The sequence below is a fragment of the Mixophyes fleayi genome, chromosome 5 (assembly GCF_038048845.1).
Source record: "Mixophyes fleayi isolate aMixFle1 chromosome 5, aMixFle1.hap1, whole genome shotgun sequence".
NCBI lineage: Eukaryota > Metazoa > Chordata > Amphibia > Anura > Limnodynastidae > Mixophyes > Mixophyes fleayi.
Genome location: NC_134406.1, coordinates 210,451,331 through 210,478,469, shown reverse-complemented (window position 1 = coordinate 210,478,469; position 27,139 = coordinate 210,451,331). Strand labels below are relative to the sequence as shown.

At 37.7% G+C, this 27,139-nt stretch overlaps 1 protein-coding gene across 2 annotated transcripts in view; it reads right to left on the bottom strand.

The window, feature by feature from the left end:
* Positions 1–3,137: 3,137 nt before the first annotated feature.
* YES1 (YES proto-oncogene 1, Src family tyrosine kinase) overlaps positions 3,138–27,139 on the bottom strand; it is a 42,282-nt gene continuing 18,280 nt past the window's right edge. For both annotated transcript variants that reach the window (XM_075213380.1, XM_075213381.1), the window contains exons 2-12: positions 15,187–15,444; positions 14,562–14,661; positions 11,627–11,725; positions 10,753–10,856; positions 9,592–9,741; positions 8,835–8,990; positions 7,961–8,140; positions 7,003–7,079; positions 6,772–6,925; positions 5,948–6,079; positions 3,138–4,629 (exon numbers count right to left, since the gene is read on the bottom strand). In XM_075213380.1, coding sequence (XP_075069481.1) covers positions 4,421–4,629; positions 5,948–6,079; positions 6,772–6,925; positions 7,003–7,079; positions 7,961–8,140; positions 8,835–8,990; positions 9,592–9,741; positions 10,753–10,856; positions 11,627–11,725; positions 14,562–14,661; positions 15,187–15,439 — 1,614 coding nt within the window. In that variant the 5' untranslated portion in view covers positions 15,440–15,444 and the 3' untranslated portion in view covers positions 3,138–4,420. The remainder of the gene's footprint in view (positions 4,630–5,947; positions 6,080–6,771; positions 6,926–7,002; positions 7,080–7,960; positions 8,141–8,834; positions 8,991–9,591; positions 9,742–10,752; positions 10,857–11,626; positions 11,726–14,561; positions 14,662–15,186; positions 15,445–27,139) is intronic.

Below are 27,139 nucleotides of genomic sequence, written 5' to 3'. Positions count from 1 at the left end.
CAGCACAGATTAGTGTCAGTAATGCTATGGGGACTCACACAGCGTGAAGCAAAAGACGTGACAAGATGTACGAGGGACAGGAGACAGACGTGGGACAATAGATAGACAGGACCCTGCCCACGATGGCTTTATAATGTTCACAGTATCACAATTTCAAGTGATCATTGTAATGATAGAAATTGTCTAACATGATAAACACACTGTTGTCTTTCTGTGATACTGGAAGCACTAGAAAGAGCATGTTACAATGACAGTGTCCAGGAGAGCAATATATTGTGAGAGTTGCATCAGCTCTCTGGGCTGCCTGTTATCAACCACTGGACTACTGCTTTCACAATTACCCACTCATACATCTCACCCAAGCTGCACTGGCTGGAACAATTTTGCTTTCCAAAAGGATTAGAATATATGGTTAATCCCTCTTTACTGCTTAGTAGGATATTAAAAATGGTTTTACAAGCTGGCAGAAAGATAAAAATAAAAGCAGAATTGCACCGGTAGAAGTGAAGGAAGCAGAGGATATTGTGATGTAAAAGTAGGAGATATGCCCAACCTTACAAGCCAGATCCACTCACGCCCCACAGGGAGAGGCCAACAGTAGCCAAATCAGAGAATAAACACGTTGTAATATAAATATATAATGCTTTATAAATTACTATAAATACAATGAATACATATCTAATTAAATAAGGTGTGGCATTTAAAAAAAAAAAAAATCGCTAAGCATTAGTTTGGCAAAAGTAGTGCTCTAAATTAAATACTTCATATGTCACTCCACTGCTTGAAAGTGACTTTGAGGCTGGAATCCGTTTCACCTGGCCAGAGCTTAGCTATTTTTATAGCGCTATTTGTCCTTTGTACAGTGTTCCAGGAAAACATTATTTTCAACTGGTGTATGTGTATGGATGTTTTCTACAGTCTATTTGAAAGTGTGCCTGAGTAGTCTTAAGTGTCCACAGAACTCCTCTCAATATAAAAATCCAGTGCTGCTTTCAATGGAGAAGAAATCACAAAGCACACAAATAGCACTCATTTCTACTTGGCTGCAACAGATTGGCTTCTCTGGAAAGGATTTAGGAATGCAGCAATCTGGAACTACTTTCCTGTATATTGCTAATTATAATTTTCAAATTACTATTTGCTTACCTAAATAAAATGCAAATAAATGAATTACCATACAATGGATTATTTAGTTAAACCTAAAATGACTTGTGCTACATTCTTATATCTACTATATAAATGCCTAGTGGCGTGTGTGAAAAAAAAAAACCAAGCTGCAGCGCCACCTGCTGGGCAGAGTTATACACTGACCTATATATTTCTTGAAGGAGAAGTGACAGTTGGGAGTGGTTGGTGGTTGCCGGGGGTGACAGTGGGGAGTTTTTAACACCTTAAGTAGCTTGATGAAGGATGTGGCGATGAAGGATGAAGTGATGGAGAAAAATGATGAGGTGGTGACATGTGGACAAAACCACGTTAAAAAAGGGCGCTTGCGTCGGGAAGTAACGCTCTTCCCCTGAGGAGGCCTGGGCTAGGCCCAAATGCATGACAAGAAACTTTTTAACACCTTAAGTAGCTTGATTTGACTAGAATATATGAGTATCATGCACGGGTTAACATATATATATATATATATATATATATATATATATATATTTAGCTATTTTCCTATTAACAACTATATAGAAATTGGGGCAGGGATTTATGTGAATCATTACATATTCTCTATACAGCACTGTGTAATATGATTGCAGCTATATAAATAAATAATACTTCATGAAATAATTCATTTTCTTCTCTAACCTTTTATTAATTACTCTAGCCTGATAACTTTCACTAGCACATTGTTGAGTCTTGTTACTCTATTCTTAACTGTACCTGTCACTATTTTAAGTCATTAACTAACTTTTAAAACTAATGGCTTTTTTTAATGGTCTCTTTGCTGTAATTTTCTTAATATCAATAAGTCTGATGCTTCACTTTAGCTGTCCTTTCTTGTCATTATCTTAACTGTTGTCTTTGCTCTCTTTATTTTGCTTCTCCTACTCTGTCTCTTCTTTTCTCACAACCACTCTCTTGCCGATATTCCAAACAGTCCCGCACGCCATCACTTCGCCTTTTTACTGTAATTTCCCTCTTGCTTACTTATTTTCCGTCACCAAAAAATTATCTTTTTCATGCTCCCTTCCTGTGCAAATATTTCTCACTCTTCTTTGCCTAACGTTATCAGCCTAACACTCCAGCAGCGTGCGACAGCTGAGGCATTGAATCCCATAATGCAGTGCAGGAGTCCACCCCCCTTGCGCACACCCCATGACGCCATTGGTCATCATAACGGTGTGTCTATGAGGTATATTCTAATTGCGTCAAACTACCTGAGGTATTGTAACAGCAGCCCATCATGCCAGAGACCAATGGGAAAGAGGGGGAATATCATTAGGTCATTACATAAGTATTTCTGCAATTAATGGCTAGCATGACACACGGTACCAAATCACAAAATGTTAATTTATGGTAACAAATTACCTTTACTTCCAAAAGTGACAAGTAAAATTTGACATAAGATTTTCTGTCCACCAACAAATGAATAGATGATTAAAAAAAAAAAAAAACACGTTTATTTTACATGTACTGATCTCTTGCTCCAGCAGGTATCATACAGATGTATTAAATGTATGAACCAATAATCTCCCCCCTTCCCGTAAGATATGTATATCACAGTCATTTAAAATAAATGCAATAATTAGTGTTTTAATTCTTTACTATACAACCGATATTACATAATTGTTTTTTAGCTGTGGAAACACAATGAATGCCAGCCAGACTGCCATACACTGCTTTTCTTTTTATGAAGTACACAGTTCCAGTTAAAATGGCTTGAAAAGACTTATAAAAAGATACAATTTCATGGTTTCTATATAAAGCCCTTACAAATAAAAAAAAAAAAAAAAAAGCCTCACCTTATTAAAAGAAATAGCAGGTAATAATGTGGAATGATGGCACTGCCGTTAAAGAAATAATTAAAATAAAAATAACAATGTGTATACAGTAAACAAAATACATAACCAAATACTTTGAGGTTATAGAGAACTGATCTCAAACCTTTAAAATAACAATATCAAGTGTAGCATGGGATATACAAGTTAGAATTTCAGAGTTTATTGTTAGATAAGCATATTCATGGGAAAACAATATAAAATAAAAAGAAGTTCATTTATTGCCAGATATGTGTCAGCTGCAATAGTGAAATTTTGCACGAGCATGTTTGGCCAGCCAGCAGGACACTGGGCACTTTATGCTCCAACCACAGTAAATAAACCTTATTTGCATACAGTCATTTAAAACATTCACATTTTGTCACCAGTCACCCCACACTACTTTAAGTTTTAATCAAAGAAAAGCCAAAGTGCTGTCACTGACATCCTTGTTGGACTACAGGAAATCCCCAATTGCTTCATAGGGTCAGGGCTTTAATATTCAAATACTGGATTAGAAAAAAAAAATGGATTTCGCATTTACATCTTTGCTTTTTACAGATAAAATCCCTAAAAATAAAACTGTATCAAAATGCATGAAAAGATTGCATATGAATGATTATCTTCACTTGAAATAATCTAGAACTGCTCCTGATTGCCCGTGAGTAAAATGACATTGAAGGGAATATCTTGTGGAAGTCTGTAGAAGCTCTCCTCTATATGCCACCATTATGCTGTGTAAGCAGTCTTCACTTGTTCAGTGCAGAATGAAGGCCTCTGGAGGCAAGACCCAGACTACAAAGAGCTAGAATAAGGTGCTTAATTCCCTTAAGGACAAGGGTGATTGCATTGGCATCCACTGCATTCATAAAGGAACGTTAAGGAGAGACAAAAGTACGTTTTCAACTACTGTTATTTTGTAGTCTGCATTTCATTATTTTCCCACCTAAAACCCATAATGACCCGTTGATCTAATTATGGGAAAAAGCAAAATCTCCAAAACCCAATAAAGAGTTTACCCTTTTTCACTCATGGGCCTGCAACCTGTATATGGGTGTCTAATGTCATACTGTGTGTCAACGGAAAAAAAAAAAAAAAAGAAAAGAAGATTTTATTGAGGAGGAATGAAATGTTTGGTCCGATGAGAAGCCCATTTTGTGATCCTGAAATGTTTACTTGCAAAAATAAATGGATGTATTCAAATATTGGGCTTGACATTGTTCTTTTAGTGGCTTTCCTAACCATCCACACAAACATTGACCTTTCTTTGGGACCTGCTCTGAATCACATGATTTGTCCATTTACAATACTTTCAAAGTGGTTTTGTGCAACTGTACTGTGGATTTCCAGTTCGCCATAAGCATGCAGAGTGATCATGACTCCTTTTCCCCTTAGAAACAGGTATACTTTTGGCAGATTTGTGCATTTGATTTGAGTCTTTAATCTTATAGATTGTCTCCAGGTTGGTATTGTGGCTCTGTTGCAGTAAAGTAGTCTTCTAAAAATGACTGAATGTATTCAAAGGTTGGTCTTTCATCTGGGTCCTTCTTCCAGCATAGCTTCATTAATTCATGCAGGGATTCCGGGCAGCCTTGAGGACAGGGCATTCTATAGCCACGCTCCACCTGTTCCAGAACTTCCCTGTTCACCATCCCTACAGAAAGGATTTCATATTAATAGTCAGAAAGCAATTACCAGCATATCACTTTAAGAGAAAGACATATTTAAAATAAAAAATAAAAAAATAAAAACCACCAAGCGGCCCATAGATTTCAAAGGGGCTTGATAAATGTTTGCTTTATAGAGGGAGATAGAGTAATTAATCAAGGTTTCATTTAATGGACAACTTCTCCTTAATATAAGTGTACCTAAGCATTTACCACAACAGTTATTTAAAAAAAATAGTTATGTTAGAACAGTGTTTCTTAACCAATGGTGCGAGTCAAACTAGATTTTTAACAGAAGATAATTTTTAAAAACTAAATTTATAGTATATATAAATAATTAGTTAAATCGGTGTCCAAACACATTGGTGAAAAATGACACCGAGCAATAATAAATATTTATGTAAAAGTATTTAGCAAAAAATATGTTTTCCTGATCTAAAAATCTGAATATATTTTTCAAGAGGGTCAATGAACCTATTTTTGAGACTCAAAGCTGCCAATAAGGTTAATCATTGGATTAGAAGACGCTCTCTTGGCCTGTCCCCTGAAGACGTCCTAGTCTTCATTCTCTCAGTCAACAAACCACATTGTGTGATTTACAATTGGTAAACTTTAATGAGGGGTGGTTATCCCTTTAAAAGGTATTTTCCACTATAAATGGTATTGTTCCCCCCCCCTCCCTCCCTCATCCTCTTTAAAATAAATCTGGCTGCTGATTGGAGGAGCATTACAGTTACCATGTCCAATCTCTCCCGCTCAGTAAAACGTAAGCTGATTGAAAATGCATCATTCGTCAATATGTAAAAGACGTGAACTCACAGGCACCCTGTGTCACATTCGCTGGTTGAGGTTTGAAAGCAGCTTAAATTCTTGTAAATCACTTTCTATACTCACTGCAGTTTTAACAAACAAGCTCAGCGCCATAGTTCCATCTGTGGCTCATCTTATATTTTAGAAGTCTTTCTAAAGCATCAGTCATAGACTTATAAAACACAAATTATTGTAGCCCTATCTCACGTACATTTTAATTCTGGCAGATATTTTATCAATTTCCATTATACAACACAGCTTGCATCACACATAGTGTTCTTTTATGAACAGTGCAAACAGTATATAATAACTGCATAGGAATAATTCTTCCAGTGGGTAACAATGGTATTTTTTCAGAAATTTTACCAAACATTTCAAAAATACAAATTACTTATGGAATGTGAAAATAAATATATAGCAGTAATGAGAAGTGCGCCAACAAAATAAAACTAGTGCAGAAAAATATAGCTGGCAAAGAGTTCTTGGGTACAGTACCTGGATATGGCACTCTTCCTTTGGTAACAAGTTCTGTCAGGAGGATTCCAAATGACCAGACATCAGACTTGATGGTAAACCGGCCATATAAGGCAGCCTCGGGTGCTGTCCATTTGATAGGAAATTTTGCTCCTACATTAACAGGATACAAATTAGGTAAGAGACTTGGGAGGGAATTCAATTGCTGCGCATTTTTACCATTTATATGGTAAAGATATCCACACATTTTTACTCGCCCCTCTATAGGGAGTGAGCAGAAAAGAGCGATATTTCTGTGCAAAAAAATCCAAGCAAGGCGCCGTTTTTTTTTGGAATTGAATCCCCCACTTAATCTCCATAATAGAGAGAAATCATGTTTAGTTCAAGTGTTCTCCAGTGGCACTTGTCCATTCCAGAATATATGCATACAAGTGGTATTCTTTCCATCAAGGTGCCACAAACTGTCAGAAGAACACGACAGTGCAGATCATCAATGCCATTTTGTTACGGTTAAAATGCTAATATCTTAATTGTGCCTCAAACCACAAGACTGAAGGCAGGCGGAGGAAACAGGAGAGGGTAGCTTAATGCTCGTCCAGCAATAAAGTGTCTATTAAAGATTATAAAGTTCATGCACACAAGTCAATTTACATGAAAAGTGAAAAGCACGGGAAAAGAAAATCTACAGAAAACAAGATTCATGTTTGTAGCTTGATAGAAAATGAACAGTGTCTGCCTAACATTTTGTTTACTTTTTCAATCTTGGAAACTAGACACAAAACACTGTACGCAACAGTAAAATAACTCTTCAATGCTTTCCCAAAGACATCAGATGGATACCATACCTTGTCTTGCTGTGTACTCGTTATCTTCTATTAACCTGGCCAGGCCGAAGTCAGCTATTTTACAAACCAGATTGTCCCCTACGAGGATGTTAGCAGCTCTGAGATCTCTATGGATATAGTTCATTCTTTCAATATAAGCCATTCCATCTGCAATCTAGGGAAAAGAGACACATTAACCTCCTACTGTTATTAAGTCATGATAGATTCAGCTAGCACAACATGTGTGGTTACCTGTGCAGCCATGTCAACAAGTTGCGGCAACTTCAAATATTTTCCATCTCCTTCTTTAAGGAAGTCCAATAGACTACCTGTGTTAAAAATATAAGAAAAACTGAAATATGGCAAGTACATAAGCATGGGTTCCAAACTAAACAGTAAATATTTTTTAGATATATTTACACAGATTAAGAGTAACATATTTGGTTTGAACAGTCATAAAATCCACCAAATATAGTAATCCAGGCAATCCAGTAACTGGCTCTCAATTCCCATAGTACACTAGACGATGACTTGTGGCTTGATTTTGAGGCTGCGAGTGCTAAGCGATGGTGTGTACCTATCTCTATAGAACACGTTGTGGCACAGCAGAGAGCACTGATGTCTGAATTAAGTTTCCAACTGGGGACTTTTTAGGTTTCCCTGCGTTTGTATAGGTTTCTACAGAATCTCCAGTACATTCCCAGAGTCCAAAGACAACACGGTAGGTTAATTAGCTATGACTAAAATTGGTCCTGGGGAGTTCTTTTGCATCTGTTTTAGGGAAATTGCGGGACTGGGACAGTGACTGATGCGCCTGGACAAAGTTATCCGATTGTACTGAACTATTAAGTTTGTTGTTGCTATATAAAAGGATCATAAATAATAATGATAATGATTTCTTGTTAATATGGAAGCACTGATTCAAAGCGCTCCTCCTCCTCCCTCTTTTGTTGCTTTCCAATAAAAAATCCCTTCAGTTTGGCTTTCATTTTAGGAAAATGAAGGTTTCTGATTTGGCAGAGATATGGATTTGCTGCAGCAACCACGAAAATAGTGTTGTGTGTGCATCTTGTGTGTGGTTTTCTTGTATAATAGAAGTTGTTGCATTATTATCAAACACTTTATCTACCTTTTCTACATACAGACCATAACTAAACCCTAGTAAGTGGGATAAACATTTTACTTTTAGAAGAATGTAAATAAAGCCAACCTTTCGACATGAACTCTGTAACGATGTAGATTGGCTCTTCAGACACCACAGCGTAAAGGGGAACTAATTTGTCATGCCTGAGTTTTTTCATAATCTGTGCCTCTTGCAGGAAAGCCTCAGGCATCATTGTTCCAGGCTTTAGTGTTTTGATTGCTACTTTTGTTGTTCCATTCCAAGTGCCTAGAAAAAAAAAAAAAAAACAAAAAAAAAAAAAAAAAAAACACAGAACAGGAAGTCCTATTAGAAATCAGAACAAAAAGGACCCATTTTCAACATGGCTTCCTCCATAACCTGGAGCGCAGTGTGGCTTTCAATCCCTGTTCATCTTTCACTGCTCAAAAGAAACCAGCCTACTGAGATCTAGGGCCACCCCCTCTGCCCCCATTTTCTTGCTATATTTGGGCATAGGATAAGAAGGAGGACTTGTTCAATTGTTGATGCGTACTTTAAGTAATTTATCACAGTCCACAAAGTTTTCGCTATATTTGTAAATGCTCAAAATGCCCTTTCATATCTGATCAACTCGTATTCGACCATTTACTGGGCTTAACTTTCCAGATTTCATTATTCAAATGACATTGTCTGTGTCTGTGTTATTTGGTGAAATGGTCCCTTTTTCACTAATGTATATTACGCAAGGAATCAAGGAACAACAAGGAGGGATACACATATTAAAACTCCATCTCCTGCAAAAAGATAGAGATATTTTATACTGTCTTTTGCTCTTCCTTCACTTATTTGATGGCAAGGGGCATAAAAAGCTTCCATTTTGTTACTGCCACCCATGCAATACAATATAAATAATAATAGCCAGTTAGGCATAGATTGGGTAGAATTACAACTCAAAATACAAAAAGACTAAATTAATACTTACCCATCCATACTTCACCAAAACATCCTTGACCCAACTTCACCTCAAGTCTCAAAGATTCTCTAGGAATTTCCCATGCATCCTTTGCTAATCCCTGGGTTTGAGGTTTCACGGTGGGACAAACAGTTGTTAGCCTATAGCACAAGCCATCAGCATGTTCTTAAAAAAAATAAAAATATGATATTAATAATAATAATAATTATAATGCACCATATGATGGAGAAGATGCATAAATTGTTTTTTCAATGTAAACACATCCCAAAAAGTGAGAATAATGACTGCTTTATTACAATTTATTTAGGTTTAAAGGCACTGACAGATGTTTTTTCATATTTATGGTTTTAGTACAAGCTAAGCATACCAGACAGTTTCATATTCTGTGCAGAGGCATACTAGAAATTATAGATTAGCAACTACTTTACTTACTTACTTCCTGTCATATAAAACAAAGTTCAACTTACTTGTAGCCCACAAATAAGTGCAAAACAATGAAGAGTGTTGACAATACCCTTTTTATGCAAATAAGTGCACAGGGTAGGGACATTGACAACACTGAGTGTTTGCTAGTGAAGCAGAGAACAGTAGAGCATTAGGATCACAAGATCACTGCACCAATGAAAAGTCGAACTTTGCATTTAAACTTTGAAAGTCAAAATAAATAAAATAGAGTTAGACAGCAGAACTAGCATATCAGAAAGAATGAACTAATAAAAAAAAAAAAAGCTGTAAAACACAAATACAAAAATAATCACGGTCTTACCAGAGTAGTGTTTGACAAGTTTCTGTAGTGATTCAAATTGTGCCCGTGTAGTGATATAGTATCCTCCATTGTCAAGTTTTCTGATCTTGTAGTGTTTCACATTGTCACCTCTCACTTCATCCCAATCATGAATGGAGAGTGAATAAGCTCCTGTGCAGAGAATAATATGGAAATATGTAAAACCTACGAACATTTTCATTTTTATTTTTAAAGAAAAAACACCTTTCCAAAGTTACTTGTTTAGTGGCTTTCTATGAAATCAAAGGCTAAGATCACATAGGCCCTTTGTGCTTCAGGATTTTAAAAGTCCAAACACGCGTAGGGTCCACATACTGCCTGGTGTTCACAGTGAATGTCCATGTGTACACATTCCCCAAAGGGTTCAATGGTCCCTAATTTTCTCAGTGCTTGCAGAATGTCAAAAGCACACTGACCATGATACGCATTGGACGTGTGTATGAGGTCAATCAGGAAGCATGTGCCACAAACTATGTGATTCCACGGCCTGTGTGCATGCAAATAAACTTTTTGTATAAATGCTTACAGAGCAACAGGCTAGTTGTTATCACCTATGGCAACTTTCCTTATCTGGTTAAAATTAAACCTAGGAGCTAGTCCGAGTCTTCTAAAGCCAGGTAACTCTCACTGCTGCAGGGGAAGACTCAGATTATGTAATCAAGAGAATTTACACACATGCAGTAGCACTATGTCCTGTATATGCTGCATAGTGTTCTGAACACTGAGCAGCAGTCATTGTTCTAACAGTATACGATAGCCCACTGACACGTGCTTAAGAGTGCATAACAGTTCTATCAAATCACTAGAAATATACTGTAGCTAGGATTAAAGCCAAGCCTGCAAATGAGTTAAATCACCAAATTAATTAGTGGCACATTCATTTCAGTTATTATCAGTCCACTATGCCCCTTGTAATGTAGTTAGATTTCCATTGGCATAAACAAAAATATGCAAAATGTAATGGATGCTTTTTCACAGATTATACCCGATTTCTCTTTTCCTATAAAATTTTAGCTGTAAAGTCAAATATAGAACCATTAGTATTAATATAAATATTTATGTCTCATCACAGTCTACAGTGATCAGCTGCAATAATGAACATCTCCTCATTTCATTAAAAGTAACGAAAGACAGAAGGATTACCTTTAGTGGTTTCACTTTCCCTAACTAAAAATGTTCCTCTCTGGTTGCCTGGGCTGAGAAGTAATCGCTCGGCATCTTTCCTCCCCATTTTCCCAAAATACCACCTGGAAATAATAATTTAAAAAAAAAAAAAAAAAAAAAAAAAAAAAATAGTCACAGATCCTGCTCCGGAGCTCATGCAACAAATACATTTTTTATTCTTAAAAGTTGTTATTATAAATTATATATGCGTGTCAAAATTTTGCATCATGTATTTATCATGGTTTTGAAGATGAAAACCAATAACAGTGGCTCAAACCGTTAGTTGCAATGATCATTCTACCGGTCTTTAACAGGCCACATTCATTGTGCTGCCACAGCTATGATTGGAAAACAGAGGACTAGTCTTCAACTCATCTCAAGGCTTTTTAGAAAGTTAACTGCAAGGTCTGACATCAGAATGCACTGATTATATAACATATATTTTACAGCAATGTCAATTCACTAGTTCAGTTGACATGTATTATTTAATGAATAATGCACTGTAGATTATATGGATATTAGAAACCACCAGAGGCTGCCAGAGAAAACCTGAGTTAGATCTCCTCTGCTTCTTCCTGGGCCAACTCTCTATAAGTGGTTGTCCTTGTGAGGTCACAACAGACAGGATGTGTGGAAAGCGCAAGAGCTTCTGTATTAGAAACACATCATGTTTATTTGAACACGATGTGTAATTTTCTGGGACCCAGAAACCAGGTTAGGTAGTCCGGGCCCCAAGATGGTCATTAATAGTGTGCTCAGCAAAAGCGGAGTCTAAGTCTGCCATTTTTATTTTATACTATACTAAATGAAAGCGCACAAATATATTTCATCTTAATTTTTCTTTAAGTCTTACTCTTCAGCCTGTATGGAGTCTGCAGGTGCGACATAATTACTGGGTATATAACCAGTTTTTCCAGTGGCTATAGATCTTGCTTCCCACCAGTCCCCTTCCCTGTAATAGAAAAATGATTAATTAGCAATATGGTCAAAATGTCCACCAACTTATATTAAACTGCATATTCACAGTAATGATATATCTAAACATTTGACATTTTTATATATTCATTGTAATGCTCTTAACTTTCCAGATAATATCTCATCAAGAGTTCAATTACAAAGTGCACTGTATGTGCACGCCAAAGATTGTCTTGGATTGGCACCGGTGTGTCTAGTTTGCCACCGAGCACACTCCTAGAGCCGTCTCCTAAGAGTAGAGGGTAGAAGTGTACCTTGGTTATGGGGAAGTGGATAATCAGAGGCTCAGTGCCCTTTCCCCCCAACACCTTAGAACAACCTGTCCTTAAATTAAACGTTTACATTTTTCTGCTAATATAGGGCATGCTTTAGCCTCATTTATAGCTTAAATTAATCGTGAGTGGAGGGGTAATTTGGGCTGCTATTATACCGGATATGTTTGTGCTTTTGAAACAATTTATGTGGGAAAAAGCACCTAGAAATGTGCTTCTCTGCTGCAGTGTGACTGATGCAAAAAGTGTCTATGCTGTGTAAAAATAGCTCTGCACCCATTCACAAAACACATAACACCGCTATAAATGGCAGCAATGTAGGTGCACAGTGCCACCAAAGGATTGTTTGCTGTCTCTAAAACATTATATACTTCCTAACAGACCCCCATTGACCTCTGCTTCATTGCTCTCTAAATTTAGAGTAAGCTGGTTTATAACATCACAGAATAAGATTGTATATGGATAAACCACATAATACAGACCAGAAAGAAAAAAAAAAAAAAAACTCCTAAGACGGCACTAGTATCTAAACAGGTCAGAAAATTAAAGAAATTGGTCATCCCTCTAAAAGAGATATACTAAAACAAAATTACAATCATCGCTATAAAATTATTTCCTTTTTTAATTGCTGCAATTTCTTTTAGAATAAAATACATACTATTTAAGACAGAGATCTCCAGTAATTAAATTGTGCATCATTAAAAAGGCCATTTAGCTCAGATCAATAATGACCAGCCACTGCTTAGATGTGTGTCCTGCTATGATACATTCAGAGAAAATGTGATTTCCCTTGTGGTCTAGGGATTGATTTGTTTTGATGGAATTTGAAAACCGTGCAGAGCAAAAAACTATAAGCTAAACAGTATATGTTGCCATGAATTAGTTATAAGTTACATATAGCAGTCTTATTATACAAGCAGGATACATTTGGTTATGGATAGTAATCATTTGCATTAATAATGCATACATTATGTTTTTCTTCAAAAACATAACGGATGTCACAAACACCAATCTACAAGATTCATAATACCCTATAAAAATAACAAACATCTAACATGTTAACCACTTAAAATAGTGTACACCAATTCCTTTAATGGTAAGTCCTAAGCAATTCTTTCTTCTAATGTTATTTGCAATTGAATCAATTGAGTCCAACTACCAAATCAAATATTTTTGATAATTATCAACTCTGTATTGATTATGAGTCACTGTACCCTATGGAGGAGTACTTTGGTATAGTCATTTTTTTGTTTTTATTGTTAAAGAGTTACAGTTATAAAGGGTCTTCCTGTAGGGACTTGTAGTAAGTCAGTTCAGTCCTTTTCAGGACTTACTAGATTTCATCTAATGAGATAAATTACTGATGTACATTCAGCTTAACTGTCCGACCATCCGGATCATGGTTGAAAGGCATTGGGTGTCCCTGTCGTCCTGAGAAGAGTGGTGTGTCCTGGGGCCTAAGTCTGCACCTCCGGTTGTTCCCCCGGAGTCCAGATGTTGTCACAATAGGATCTCTTCCTTGTAACTTATGTCCCTATACTACTCTAACCTATTTACTATTTTCTTAGCATCTCCCCATTAAATGCTCCTTGTTTGTGATAAGAAGAAAAGAGGGCAATAAGAAAGATCAAATTCCGTTTCCTATATGCATCCCTATAGCTTTCTTTCTTTAACAGTTTCTCCCCTGTCACACTGACACATCTATTATCCTTTGCAATCTCTCCCTTCCTTAGCTCTGTACCCCTTTTATTATCCTTTATTTCTCTTTCTTATTTTTTAAGTGCATTTCCCCCTCATGATTAGTGCAGTGCGCTCATCCCTTTCTTTCACTCTACTCCTATTTCACTGCTATTTATTTTCCTTTTCTCAGCCTTACTCCTTCTAATCATCTTTCGTATTCACACTTCCCACTCTTCCTGTTTATCCTCTACTTATTTGGCCCTTATAAGCTCCACTCTCTGCCCTCCTGTTACACCTCTCTTCCTTTGCCATCCCTTGTATAAATCTTTGTCTATTCCTTTCATTGGTCCCGTGTGTCCTGCAGTGGCTCTAATCTCTTCCTTACCTTTACATGTGTGGAATTAGCAGTTCAATTGTTTTGGTGTGCTAGAACCAAAGATGGCTTGAGCTTAATCCTTATTGATCTTCTGCTTAAGCACGGCAGGAAGCTTGCTCCGCCATGTGATTGGGGTCTAAATCTCTGCAGGAGCGGGGCTCTGAACACATCTGGTATCTGCTGATGTTGCTAACAATATACAGGGCTAATAAAAAAGTACCTGCCTCTTGCGACCATTGAGTTATTATCACGATTATATTTAAACGTACATTTAACTTTTTTCTATTTTCATTTTAACTATATACACAGTTTCACCAAAGGGAATGAGGAAATGCATTATCTGAGCATGACAGCTGCGCATGAACAGCTGAAAAAAAAACGGGGACATTTCAGACATCCTAGAGCTGAAAAATGAATGCAAAAAGATTTTTTTATTATTGTTAAATAAGGCGTAAAACTGTACTGGAACTACTGAAATAACTTACGTGTTATTGATGATCTGGAATCTTTCACCCTTTCTAAAAGAAAGATCTTCAGATGTTCTAGCTTCATAATCATATAAGGCAACAAAGACTGTGACACCCCCTGGCAAAAGCAAAATAAAACAATCGGAAAATAATCCTGATTAGCATAAACAAACTAAATTATCTCCACGTTTCCTGCCAAAAACAGAAGTTAAAGTTCAAAAACTTTCAACTGATATTTAGAAGTCAAATTATAACGTTTAATGTGTGCACCTTGCCAATTAAATATTTGTGTTATATGAATTGTGAACGATATTACAGTCATATTCCTTACAAAGGTATGTTGAAAAGTGTTATATATCAGCATTAAGTAAAATGAATAAAAACTTAATCAACTACACATTTTTAAAGCAGACACTGCTGACAATTAGTCACCCATTAGGCCTCCGAGTAAGCACACAAATGCTATTATTTTGGGTACACACTAAGAAGTCAAAATTCAATTTCATAATTCTTCGGATCAGAGGTGATCAAGGTTCTTGTCTTATGTGTGTAAAAAAGTGCAGATGATGTTTTTTTCAGCCAATTGGATGAAAGTCTTTATTACCCATTTAGTAAGGCAGACATGAACCCAGTTGGTGCTTACCTGTCAACCCTCCAGGGTATGGAGCTGGCACTGCTGAAAACAGGGAAGATGCTCCTCCAAAGGGGGTCATTCCAGAAGAACCCCCAAACGGTGTCATGGAATGACTATTAAAGTTAGCGGGTGGTCCTTTGATTGCTGGGGACTGTGCAGCTTGTGTGGCGTCACCACCATATTGGCTGATTGGCTCTTGCTTGGGTTCCGTTCTGTATTTTATTGATGGACCTTTGTCCTCCTTGCTCTTAATACAGCCCATGATATCTGTACAAACCAAAGGACAGTGGGTTAAATGAGATTGGATTAGGTGGTGCTGCACATGAAGATTTATACTGTATTATGTATTACAACGTTTACAACAATGGCAATATTTAGAACTGGTCATATTTATATAATGAAAGCAAAAATGTCCCTCTGCACTGGCAAATACATATGTTCCCTACATGACCTTAGCAATCTGGTTCGGCAGGTTCACAAGTTAGAATAAGAAATCTGGTGAAAGGAGAGCTAGAAACAAGCACTTGTGAGTTTCTGTGTAAAAAGAGAATAGGTTTCATCTACGAGAAAAAAAACCCAAAGAACTAGTACTACCTGTCCTAAGTAACACAATGCTTCTGTATATCACTAGACACTATGTCCCAGCAGATCTAAGAGGCCATCAGCGAATGTGTTGCAGTCACCATGTAACCGTAATAGCACGTTCGTTACAGAAACAGATACCCAGTTGTGTTCTGCCTAGATTGGCAGATATGAATTTCATTATAGAATAGTTTATGCATAACTGATGTAACAAACGAGATGAGATTATCAGGGGCAAATGTAGGATCTGTAGAGAGAGCGTTCCATGCTATGCCGCCAGTGGGTGCGACCAGCATGCATGGAGACGTGGCTATAATTTTAGACAGTGCTTAGCTGCTCTCCAACTCTTCCCATCCACATCATATACTCGGGCAATTCCTATCCCCATCATATACATGGGGCAAGCCCACTCAATCATACAGTGCCCCATGCTGGGAGGGGGTTTCCAGACACTAGGAACCCCACCCCCCTGAGTTTGCCTATGATTATCTACAAAAACAAATTTGGATGGATCAGGCAAGAACAGTTCGCTTTACCTTTGGCAAAACACACCTAAAAACAGATACTGCTTGTCAGCAAGGGCTATACTTAAAATATGTACATAATGTCCAGCCCCCCCCCCTCCCCCGCGTGCAAGAAGCCAAAAGGGATGAGATATGAGCAGCCAAGTTTCAGCATCACCCTAGTACTGTTATTAACAAGTCAATAGAAGTCACTTGCAGTCATATTCAAAAGGCATAACAACATGCCTAATAGAGATGGGATGTAATTTGGTTTAATCATCATCGGCCATAGGGTCGTTTTTGGCATGTACACACCATGACATCGGGCAAATTGCCAAATATTGCACTGTATGGCCTGCAAGCAGATTCTCAAGTGTACTAGGGAATGGAAACATGAAATGCATCACCCTGAACACAGAAGCATTCTCCAGTTTCTGATTAATTTTCGAAGCACAGTAGAGAGCTAGGATTTAGGCCAGGATATCAACATTACGTTAAAACTGCAAGATAAACTCTGTTATAATTGAGAACATTTATCCTGATGTCACACAAGCGGAGGCTAAGCAAAAACATAATCTCTGCCTGGCAGTGCAAACTTTCAAGGGACTTTCTAGGGTGGATTATATCTGCACAGAAATAATTAATGTATTGCTAGACTATTAATTCTTAAAGAGTCCAAGTGTAAAGCTGTAGCATAACAAGAAAGAAACTGGAACAAACTACATAGTCTGCATGTTTATAGCTAAATGCACCTTATACATACTACTTGTAAGGACCTGTTCAAGGGTTTGTTTGTGTTGTAAATCTATCTTTTTTTCACAATTGTCGAAACTAGTTTGTTGTCATAATAGATTGCTTTGCCGTTTTAATGTGCTTTAGAGCATGACTATGGAAAATGCTTTTCAATCTTGCTTTTAAACACCTGATCTGTGCAGATAGTTATGTGACTTTTTCAAAAATATATAAGAAAATATCACAACCACCTTCAACATGGCCGAGCAGAATCTGCTATTCAGAATCTGCGAGTACAAAGTCATTTTACCATCTTTGCAGAGCTTAGAACCCAATCTACTGATAGAAAGTCAACCAAAATGTGATACTCACAGGTGAATGCATTTAAAGCTGCAGAAAGAGTTTTTGGGTTTATTTGTACTTTAAACTCTAGGGGGTAAATGTGTCTGGCGGGTTTGAAAAGTGGGGATGTTCCCTTTAGCAACCAATCAGATTCTAGGTATCATTTTGTAGAATGTACTAAATAAATGATAACTAGAATCTGTTTGATTGCTATAGGCAACATCTCCACTTTTCAAACCCACCGGAAATTCACAGCTTGATATATTTACTCCTAGGATTCAACATTAAACAAACATCAAATTAAATTAATTAATGCATTAATAGACTGCTTGACAAGTGATAAATAACACTTTCAAAAAGCAAAAAGTGTAATCCAAATGTCAATTTGCACAGTACACACTGAAATTAATAATGCTGCATTTGTGATACTTTCAACAGCAATACATTTTCAATATTAATGTGACCGTCTATTAATGCATGAACAAAACAAACGTAATGAAAACGCATGTACCATTGACATCTAAAAATGTATTACAAACTGGTACCAGGCCGCATTAAAAACTGAACCATGAAAATCCCTATAAGTTGGTTGAAGAGGCGTTTTTTGAACATGTTAAAAATTAATAAATAAAAATAAAATATCTTTCAGCCCACGTCTTGTTTACCTGAAATAATTCAGTTTTCCTTGAAAAGCAAGTCAAGAACATATTGTACTTTAGGGATTTACAGAGATTACACTATATATGAATAGGAATTTGGGAAATCTTGAGAGGAAAGTAGAACAAGGATGTAAAAAGCACAACTGCTAATACTTATCAACGGTTATATAATATGCATTTGTATTTTTTCCAGGGTAAAAAGTTGCTGTTGCTAAAGTATGGAACACAAAGTGACATTAATCAGCCAATTTTATAGTGGCAATCTGAATCTCCCTGGAATTATCCAGCAGTGTCATTCTAACAAATGTAGGACAGAGAATGATTACAATGAAGTGATCGTCTCACCTGCACTACCTCCACATCCCTCTCAACAGCCACAAATATTCTTTGTTTTGTTCCATGCCTTTGGTGTATTGTGATTGACAAACACCTGCCCAGTTTAGTTTAGTAAGAGACCACAAAACTGACATATGATAACCCAAAAACTCCCCTCGTCACTCACAAAATGCTCTGCTCCCAAACGTCCCAATTTACTAGTACAGTTCCCTGTGCCAAATTATTGTTTAAAAACCCCCTTCTCAACAACTAACTCATTCAGCCCTGGTACGTGCATTAGGAAAGGGTCATATTAGATTGTACGCTCCTCTGAGCAGGGCCATCTCTCCTCCTGTTTCCACCACTTCTAACTCTGCTCTCCAGCTACTTAGCCCTCCTCCTCGAGGGTCCTCCACCCCACGTCCACTCTCGCTCCCTCCTCCCCCCTGGGGGTCTCCCTGTCTTCCGCGCCCCCCTTCTTGGGCCCAGTCATTTTCGGATCCTCCCTCCCCCTTCCCCGCCCTCTCTAGCTGTGCATTGAGCGTACTGAGTTGCTGTGTTTACTGTACTGTGCTGTCTCCCATTGTATTGTGATTTTGTTTGTCTCTGTACGGCGCTGCGGATGCCTTGTAGCGCCTTATAAATAAATATTAATAATAATAATAATAATAATAATATTATAGACTGCAGCGATTTTCTGCCAGGAAACGGTGGCATTCTAAAGAGAAGATACTCTCAGTCATGCATGCAGAAAAACAATGCAAAGCACCTGAAATCTAGTAAAAAAAAGAAAATTGTGAGTGGATATGGTGACATAGGAAACAATGAGTTCTATTCTCAGATGCATGTAAAAATATGCTGACTACCGTTAAAAACTCTGTAAAACACATGAAATAAAGTGACAACCCAATGAATGGGTTGTCACTTTGAGAGTCACCAATCTCTCGGTATAATCAGACTCTCTCAACAGGACAGGGCCAGGATTACCTTATGCAGCAAGAGGATGTGCAAACACATTTTTATCTGAGTCTGCACAGGTGCAGGCTGTCAGCTGGCTTGTTAGGCCAAATCCTGGACAAACAACTGCTCCCTCTGAGGCCAGCTATTTGTGCTGGAAGCTTAAACCATACTTGTATACTTTTAATAGCATACTTCTGGCTACTTACTATGGTTTAAACCAACTGTTGTCTGAAACATTATGCCCTGTGTCAGCGCCGCTTCAAAATTTTAGCTGCTTGCTATAGGCAAACTGAATAACCTTTAATAGATAAGGCACACTGGCATTGAAATCTTTAAAACAAGAGCATGTAAACAGCTATACAAAAATAGAAAAGCATTGTTCCATACAGGATTGCATTTTAAATTTGTGTTGCACTTAGGTGATGTGTCAGACGTATGTCAATGCCGTTAAAAACTTACAAACTGACATTGATTTAAATGTAAGTTTGCCCAATGTAATAACAAAAAATGTCCTAGTTGCTTCTGCTCTCTGCCCTTGTAGACAAAGTAATAAAAGTGTTATTGGCAGTGTAACTGATGCAGTCTATAAACAGGACTGATCATGAAGGGATTCAGGAAATGCGCTAGAAACAAAGGTCTTGACAGCTGACATTATAATTACACTACTGAGTTGGAGAGGTTGAAAGAGCCATGTTTGCTTTTGATCTCAAAAACAAATTTCAAATATTACAGATAACTGACATTTTCAGGACTGTGACTACTATTCCATTGTCATTGCTGGTATTCATACTTTTGAGAAAAGATAGTGGCCTTTTTGTTCTCATGGCAGTGGCGCACGCAGGGGGGGGGGGGGGTTATTGGTCTTCAGAAGCCCCCCCTCCGCTAACTTAGTGCCCACCATAGTGGCACTGTCCTAAACAGCAGCCGCGGCGCTGTCAAAGAAGCGTCCGCGGCGGTGCTGTATTGTATACAGCAGCGCCGCGGACACTTCTTTGACAGCGCCGCGGCTGCTGTATAGGACAGCGCTGCCAAAACGGAGCTGCTGCGCCTGGTGGTTTTTTTTTTGAGGGGTGGGGGAGGTCAATCCTGACAATCCTATAAAACTTTGTTATATGGTACCCAGAGGCCAATTCTGTTCTCCTGGGATATTGTATAAACTATTTTCAGCATGGTAAAGAAAACAATTCTGATACTTACCACTTAAGAGGCTTACCTCTAATCAGAAAAGCCCTTTTGCATCTTTACACATGCTGCTAAAATGCACACACACAATGACGCCTTATTGTCACAGAGTTCCTCAACAGGGTTTTTTTAACAATTTAATTAGAAGGAAACGATCATCCGATTTTCTACAATAATAGTTTAAACACGATTTAGAACGAGTAGTTTTGTTTTGCTTTATTAGAACTTGCACAATGCAACTCCAACACAGACTAGGCCCCATACATCCGTTTTTAGCAGTAATAACTATACATATAGTATTAATTGTCTATTATAAATTGGCATAAATACTGTGTTAATCAGTGATTCTGAGGTCACCATTTGTTTATTAGGAAAACCTATATATGATGAATAGTGTACTGTTGATTGTTTTGGATATTAGACGTTACCGCGGATTTCTGAGACCAGAATATAAGCACTTGTGCTTTTATCAGTTTACAGAATTCCTCTGACTTCTAATATCCATATAATTTACAGTATGCAATATATTAGCCCTTATGTTTTTTTTAGATGTACTCACTTTTATAATTCTCTTTCTAATAATTTAGTATTTAAGCTGGGTACACACTACACTGTTTTCGTCCAATAATCGGCTCAAACAGCCGACATACGACCGCTCGTTTAAAAGTCGGGTCAGTGTGTGTAGTGACACGATGGTCGAAAGTCTGCCCAAATGGACGATTATCGTCTCATTTGGTTGGTCGTACCGTTTAATATTTTCGTTCCAATCTCGTTTCTGCTGTGTAGTGTGTATAAACTTCCGACCGATCCACAACAGTGAGTACGAAATTACAGTCATTGTTCCCGACAACATGGCTGTAAAAAGGGACGTCCGTTCTTCCCTTTATCGTCCTAAACAAGGCTAGTGTGTATGCAGTACATGGACCGAGCGATCGGACCATCGATCGCATGTAAAATCGCTCGGAATAAAAAGTTGGTCGAAATTTCTGTAGTTTGTACGCAGCTTAACCTTTGTCATGGTTAGTTCCATAATCCCCTTAATATAAGGTCAGTTAAAGATACAGTGATATCAATTATGATTACAATGTTAGGTCATCGGTAAGTAACTGGTGACTTCCAGAAATCACTTAAATCAAAGTTAGCTCAGACAGAAGTTATAGAATATATTTTTCACATGCTTTAATTTTTCCACTTTTTAACTGTAATGTATGCTGTAGGATCCCACGGGGGTTTTTTTTTTTTTAAAAACATGAAAAAGTAAAAAAAAAAAAAAAAAAAAAAAAGAAGGAGGGGTGGGCATTTCATGCTGCCAAGTCAAGCTCAAATAACCAGCCAAAGTAACCATGTGAGCAAGATAAAAATCTTCTCACTGAACACCTGCATAACAGAGAGGCAATACTGGATACGCAGTACAGATAAATGCTTCATATGCAAATTCTGTCATGGTTTTACCAAAGACAGAGTCCTGATCATCATACAGATGTATGTGTACACACCTACACAATTTACCCTCAGTGCTCTTCATCTCTCATAACCATCTGCTGAAGGTTGGGACTCTGCACACTCTATGGCAGTGGTTGGCAACCTTTTTCAGTGTGCCAGCTAAAATCTACTCAAGCCCAGGGGGTAAATGTATCAAGCTGAGAGTTTTCCGGCGGGTTTGAAAAACCAATCAGATTCTAGCTATCATTTATTTAGTACATTCTACAAAATGATAGCTAAAATCTGATTGGTTGCTATAGGCAACATCTCCACTTTTCAAACACGCCAGAAAACTCTCAGCTTGATACATTTACCCCCAGGTGTCTTATTTTATGATGCCAATATCATAATATTAATAGGACCAACAAATAAACGTTATGCCACACAGTAGTGCCTTAGTTCAAATTATGCCACTTACATGTGCCCTCAGTACACAGAATGCCTCATACTTGCCTTTGGAGTCGGTGCACACACATCTTCCGTTGTACAGCGAATCCTGGGAGCCGTTTCACTAAAGCAGCCGATGATGGCCAAAACTGACCTGCTGTGCATGCGCAGCAGCTCCGTTTCGCTCATCTTCAGCTGCTTTAGAGTGACGCAGCTACCGAGCTCGGCGTGCCAGACAAAAGTGCAGGGGGTTGCTGACCCCTGATCTGTGGAGATTTGCCTACACTGCTAGTCGTGAGTGTGTACCCACTTCCACATTTACCAGACATTGTTCCATGGTTGATTGTGCTTTTTAGGAAGTCTATAAAATCAAATGATATAATGTGCTTTGGTACAATAAAACATGATCCTGGAAGCGTACACACTAATGCGGTATCTGACCAAACGGTCGTTTATTGTGTCATCTGCACAATAATTGCAAGAATATTTTGCAGTGTGTGCCCAGATTAAATCTCATGGGAAAGTGGGCAAAATAAACTATTTGTCATTTAGTGGCTCTTTATGGAAGTGGATTGTGTAACAATGGATTAAAGACCTTAGTCTGAATCCTAGTGTCAGTTCCTTGTAACCTTGAACAAGTGACTTTGTATAAACTGCGTCTAAAAGGCACCAAAAGCTACATTGCAGGGAAATTGGCTTACATATAGCAAAAACATTAAAAAAGGTAATAAATTGATTTGCACCATTAAATCTCAGCCATTTAAGGAGTATTCTGTAAAACACAAAAAAAAACCAAAAATAAAATTTGCCATGTTTGGTACTTGTTTGAAGACAAGCATTGGATAAAGGGTTAAATACATTTATACAAAATTGGCTGAGATTTGCAATCCAGGGCTAGTTGCAGATTAGTAACCTCTGAAACCAAACTGCAAATTTTCATGAATAAGTCTTCTTTGAATTTCCCCCAAAAAAAGGCATGTCATGTCGAACAGGTGCTAGGCAGGCGAGTCACTCTTCAAAGCAGATTTATGCCATCGCCTGTTAATACAGAGCTATTCCTGAGAGAAGTACAAATAACAAAAGGCATACATATATATATAAAGGCTACAGTCCACCAAATAGAGAGATGTAATGTTAGCTTCCATGCTGAGAGTGCTGGAAAACAGATCAGATTTCATTTAGGGTTCACCAAACAAAAAAAAAAGAAGGAGAGGTTTCGGACACCATTATTTGGACATGTGTCCTCCGGAATTTACACAGCAGGTGTGAACACACCACAACACATAAATACAGCATGTGGCATAAGGAGCCTCACTAAAGTATTTGTAAAATAAACCCACTTTTATTGGGGGGGAGGGCGGAGGGGAGAGAGTTTAGCTTGGATGCACTTAAAACTAGGATTACTAAGGCTTATGAAGAGCAGGTCTTGTACACATGAGCACATATAGAAAGTGCACCATTGGCCATATATACAGTATACATCATCCATATGCACAGGGGTCCTATTCTTCATAGGGACCATTGCTCCCTATTTAGACATCCATACAAAGTGGTGTTGACAAAAAGTGTTTAACTAGGTGTGGTTAGAGCTCGTCAGATGTTTGAAAGCTATGTGCCAGGAACCAAATAAAAGCAAATAAAATGATTCTCAAACACATATTTGAAATGTTAATCCTGTGACTTAAAACATTATTTTAAGCTAATATATACATATATTTATTAAAAGGGATTTGTTCTATTTATCAAAATGCAGGTTCATTAGATTTACATATTTTGAATATATTGATTTTTTTTCTGTCAGGACATAATAGGTTAAAACCTTTGGATGATTTCTAGTGCTGTTATTTTGGATTTCTGGTGCAGTCTGGTCACAGCTGCTTATTTGGTGTTTCCTTACCTTAAGTGCCATTCTGGGGTTATTTTTTTTATTTTTGTGATCTCAAAATGTAAGAAGTTTTGTTCAAATGTATCCACTAGGGGCTCTGGATTATTCAGTTACCTTATACCCCTTTCACACCAAAAATCCCAGGTCAGACACGGGAAGATGAACACTGTTTTAACCCGTGTTGCGACCCTTAATATCCCTTTCACACAGAGGCATGGACCCAGGAATAACCCAGGTCGCTGCCTTACACACTGGACCCGTGTCTTTCCTGCATTTTTAAGTTGAGCACCTCCAAATCGGCTGCTTTTAACTGAACCCGGGTCAAATAACCCGGGAACACCTTTCACACAGAAGAATATCTGGCTCCCACCTGGGAATAACCCAGGTCGTGACCTGGGTCATGGACCTGGCTTGCCCCATTCACACAGACACACAACCTGGGTTAGTCCTGGGTCTGTCTGTGTTAAAAGGGTATTAGAAGTGCAACCAAAACAGCAGTACTTACTCATACCAATAAATAGAAATAAGCAGGAAAATAAGGATCTCTGGACAAAAATGTTACAATATGTATTAAAACAGAAAAATAAAGTATAAGCCTATAAACAACTATATGCAAACTTATTGTGTAGGTATGTCGACAGTTCAAGCAGTCATAATGCCACAGATCTACATAGCTTCTGAGCTGTGATATCGATTGTGAAAAATGTTGGAGAAATTACACAAATTTGTCATTATGCAGTGGAATAAATCACAGCAACAGTTCAGGGGATGTCCACCCAGAACACGTTTGGCCTTTATCAAAAAAAATAAATACAAAATTGCGCCATGGAAATGAGCCCCACAGGACAGCTAACTGCAATGTAGTTAGAACATTTTTCATAATATTGCTTGCCATGAAATGCAGAGCTAGAAGACATAGGGTTGTATAGAGGAGAGATACCCCTGGATCAGAGAGCAGATCTTCGGAAAGAAAATCATTTGCAAATGTAATTCTTTTTCTGGAAAATGCTTTGTTCTCTTCTATGACGACCGATTTAAAAATGTGCTGTGGATGGATATCGCATTTAATGGCGTCTAATTACACACATCAGTACAGCAAATTCATAAGCCTGTTTGTGCTACAATTGGCCATGTTCAAATCCAGTTTTACACCTGTCAAAGAGGAAGCAGCATCCATTAGAGACCCAGGTAAGTTGTGGTCGCTGCAACCAAAGTAGTGGAGTAGGCGGAATGAGGCGTCTGTCAGGAAATTCTTATGTCAGCTACAAGTTTTACAGGTGGATGGGTTTCATTTTCTTGCAATGAACTCTGGCAGGATATAATCCTATTAGCCAACAATACTGTTCACCGATAGCAGATTAACAGAGTAGTGCAACATTTTGGCGAATAGCTCTACGCAAATCGATTGTTTAGTGATACAAACACTGTAGAAGAAACACTGTTAAGAGCCGACATCTGTTAAGAGCAGAGACAGAGGTCAAGTCTCTATAGGACATTTTAGCAGTCCTGCCATTCATTGCTTGGAAATGTAATCTCCAGGATAAACTATTGTAATAAGAACTTAAAACTCACTGTTTTAAGTTCTTTTGGCAATAAAACCCAAAAACTCACAACAAAATAAACCAAACACTTTTTGTTTTAAGAGATAGAGTTGGGTAAATCAAGCACTTTATGCATATTAAAAGGAAACTACATTTACAAATGTAAATTTTTAAATATGTTCAGTTTCCAAACGGCAGTGTCAGATTTCATGAGTCATGTGTCACAAGTACCTAGAAGGCTGTTGGCTTAAACAGTCACACCTATAAAACAGGTAGGAGTAACCATAACACATGTGCCCCAACACCACACAAGATAAAGCTGGAACTTTTCCTTTGAAGATGCAGGGTGGCTATTGCATTAAAAGCATATAAAAAAGGTGGATATTACGCTCATGCTCATTTTGTTCTTAACTTCCTGTTATGAATTCAGGGGGCTTTTTGCACATTAAATAGAATTTCTAGTAAATCCACTTCCTTATCTTTCTATATCTTTTGATATAATTAGCACAGCACATACACCTTGGCTATCTCCATCGCAGGAGGATTCTGACGCAGCTCTGTTAACAATGCCAGCGCTCAGTCAACAAGCGACCGGCTTTTATGTAAGATATTAGAAGGTCATGGAGTGAACTATACTACAGAGCTCCTTCTTTATAATGCCAAGGTAAATTACTATTTTAATGCTTTTGAAACTTCAAAAGGTATGGCCAGTACGTTAGATCTTTCCTGCCCAATAACAATCCGATAACTTACAGATTTCACCACAAACGAAAAGATCATATCTGAACCATGCATTAAACAAACAACACTTGCATAGGGATATGTACTATAGAGTAACAGGACTACTGTGTATCAGTAAACCAGATTTTCCAAAACCTATCCAATTAATATATTATTGTTTAGGGTGAGGCCACACATACAATGGTCAGTTGGATACATTTTGATTTTGTTTGGTAATGGAACCTATGTGTGAACGAAATATCATGTTAGCCAGCAGACAGATTAGGGGCTAGATTTACTAAACTGCGGGCTTGAAAAGTGGAGATGCCTATAGCAACCAATAAGATTCTAGCTGTCATTTTGTAGAATGCACTAAATAAATGATAGCTAGAATCTGATTAGTTGCTATAGGCAACATCTTCACTTTTTTAAACCCGCAGTTTAGTAAATATACCCCTAAAGGGTCGAAAATAACAATACTGAATATGAATGATCGCGCTACAGGCCAACTCATTCCATAGACGTTGTAAGGACACAGGTCTCCTTCCAGCAAGAAAAATCTTGCAGCACCTAAGCGTTTCATTCAAACAAACAAAAAAATAAAATAAAAACACCAAAAGTATAATAAAAGCAGTACCTTTAAAAATGCAAACTATCTGCAAGTAGGAACAC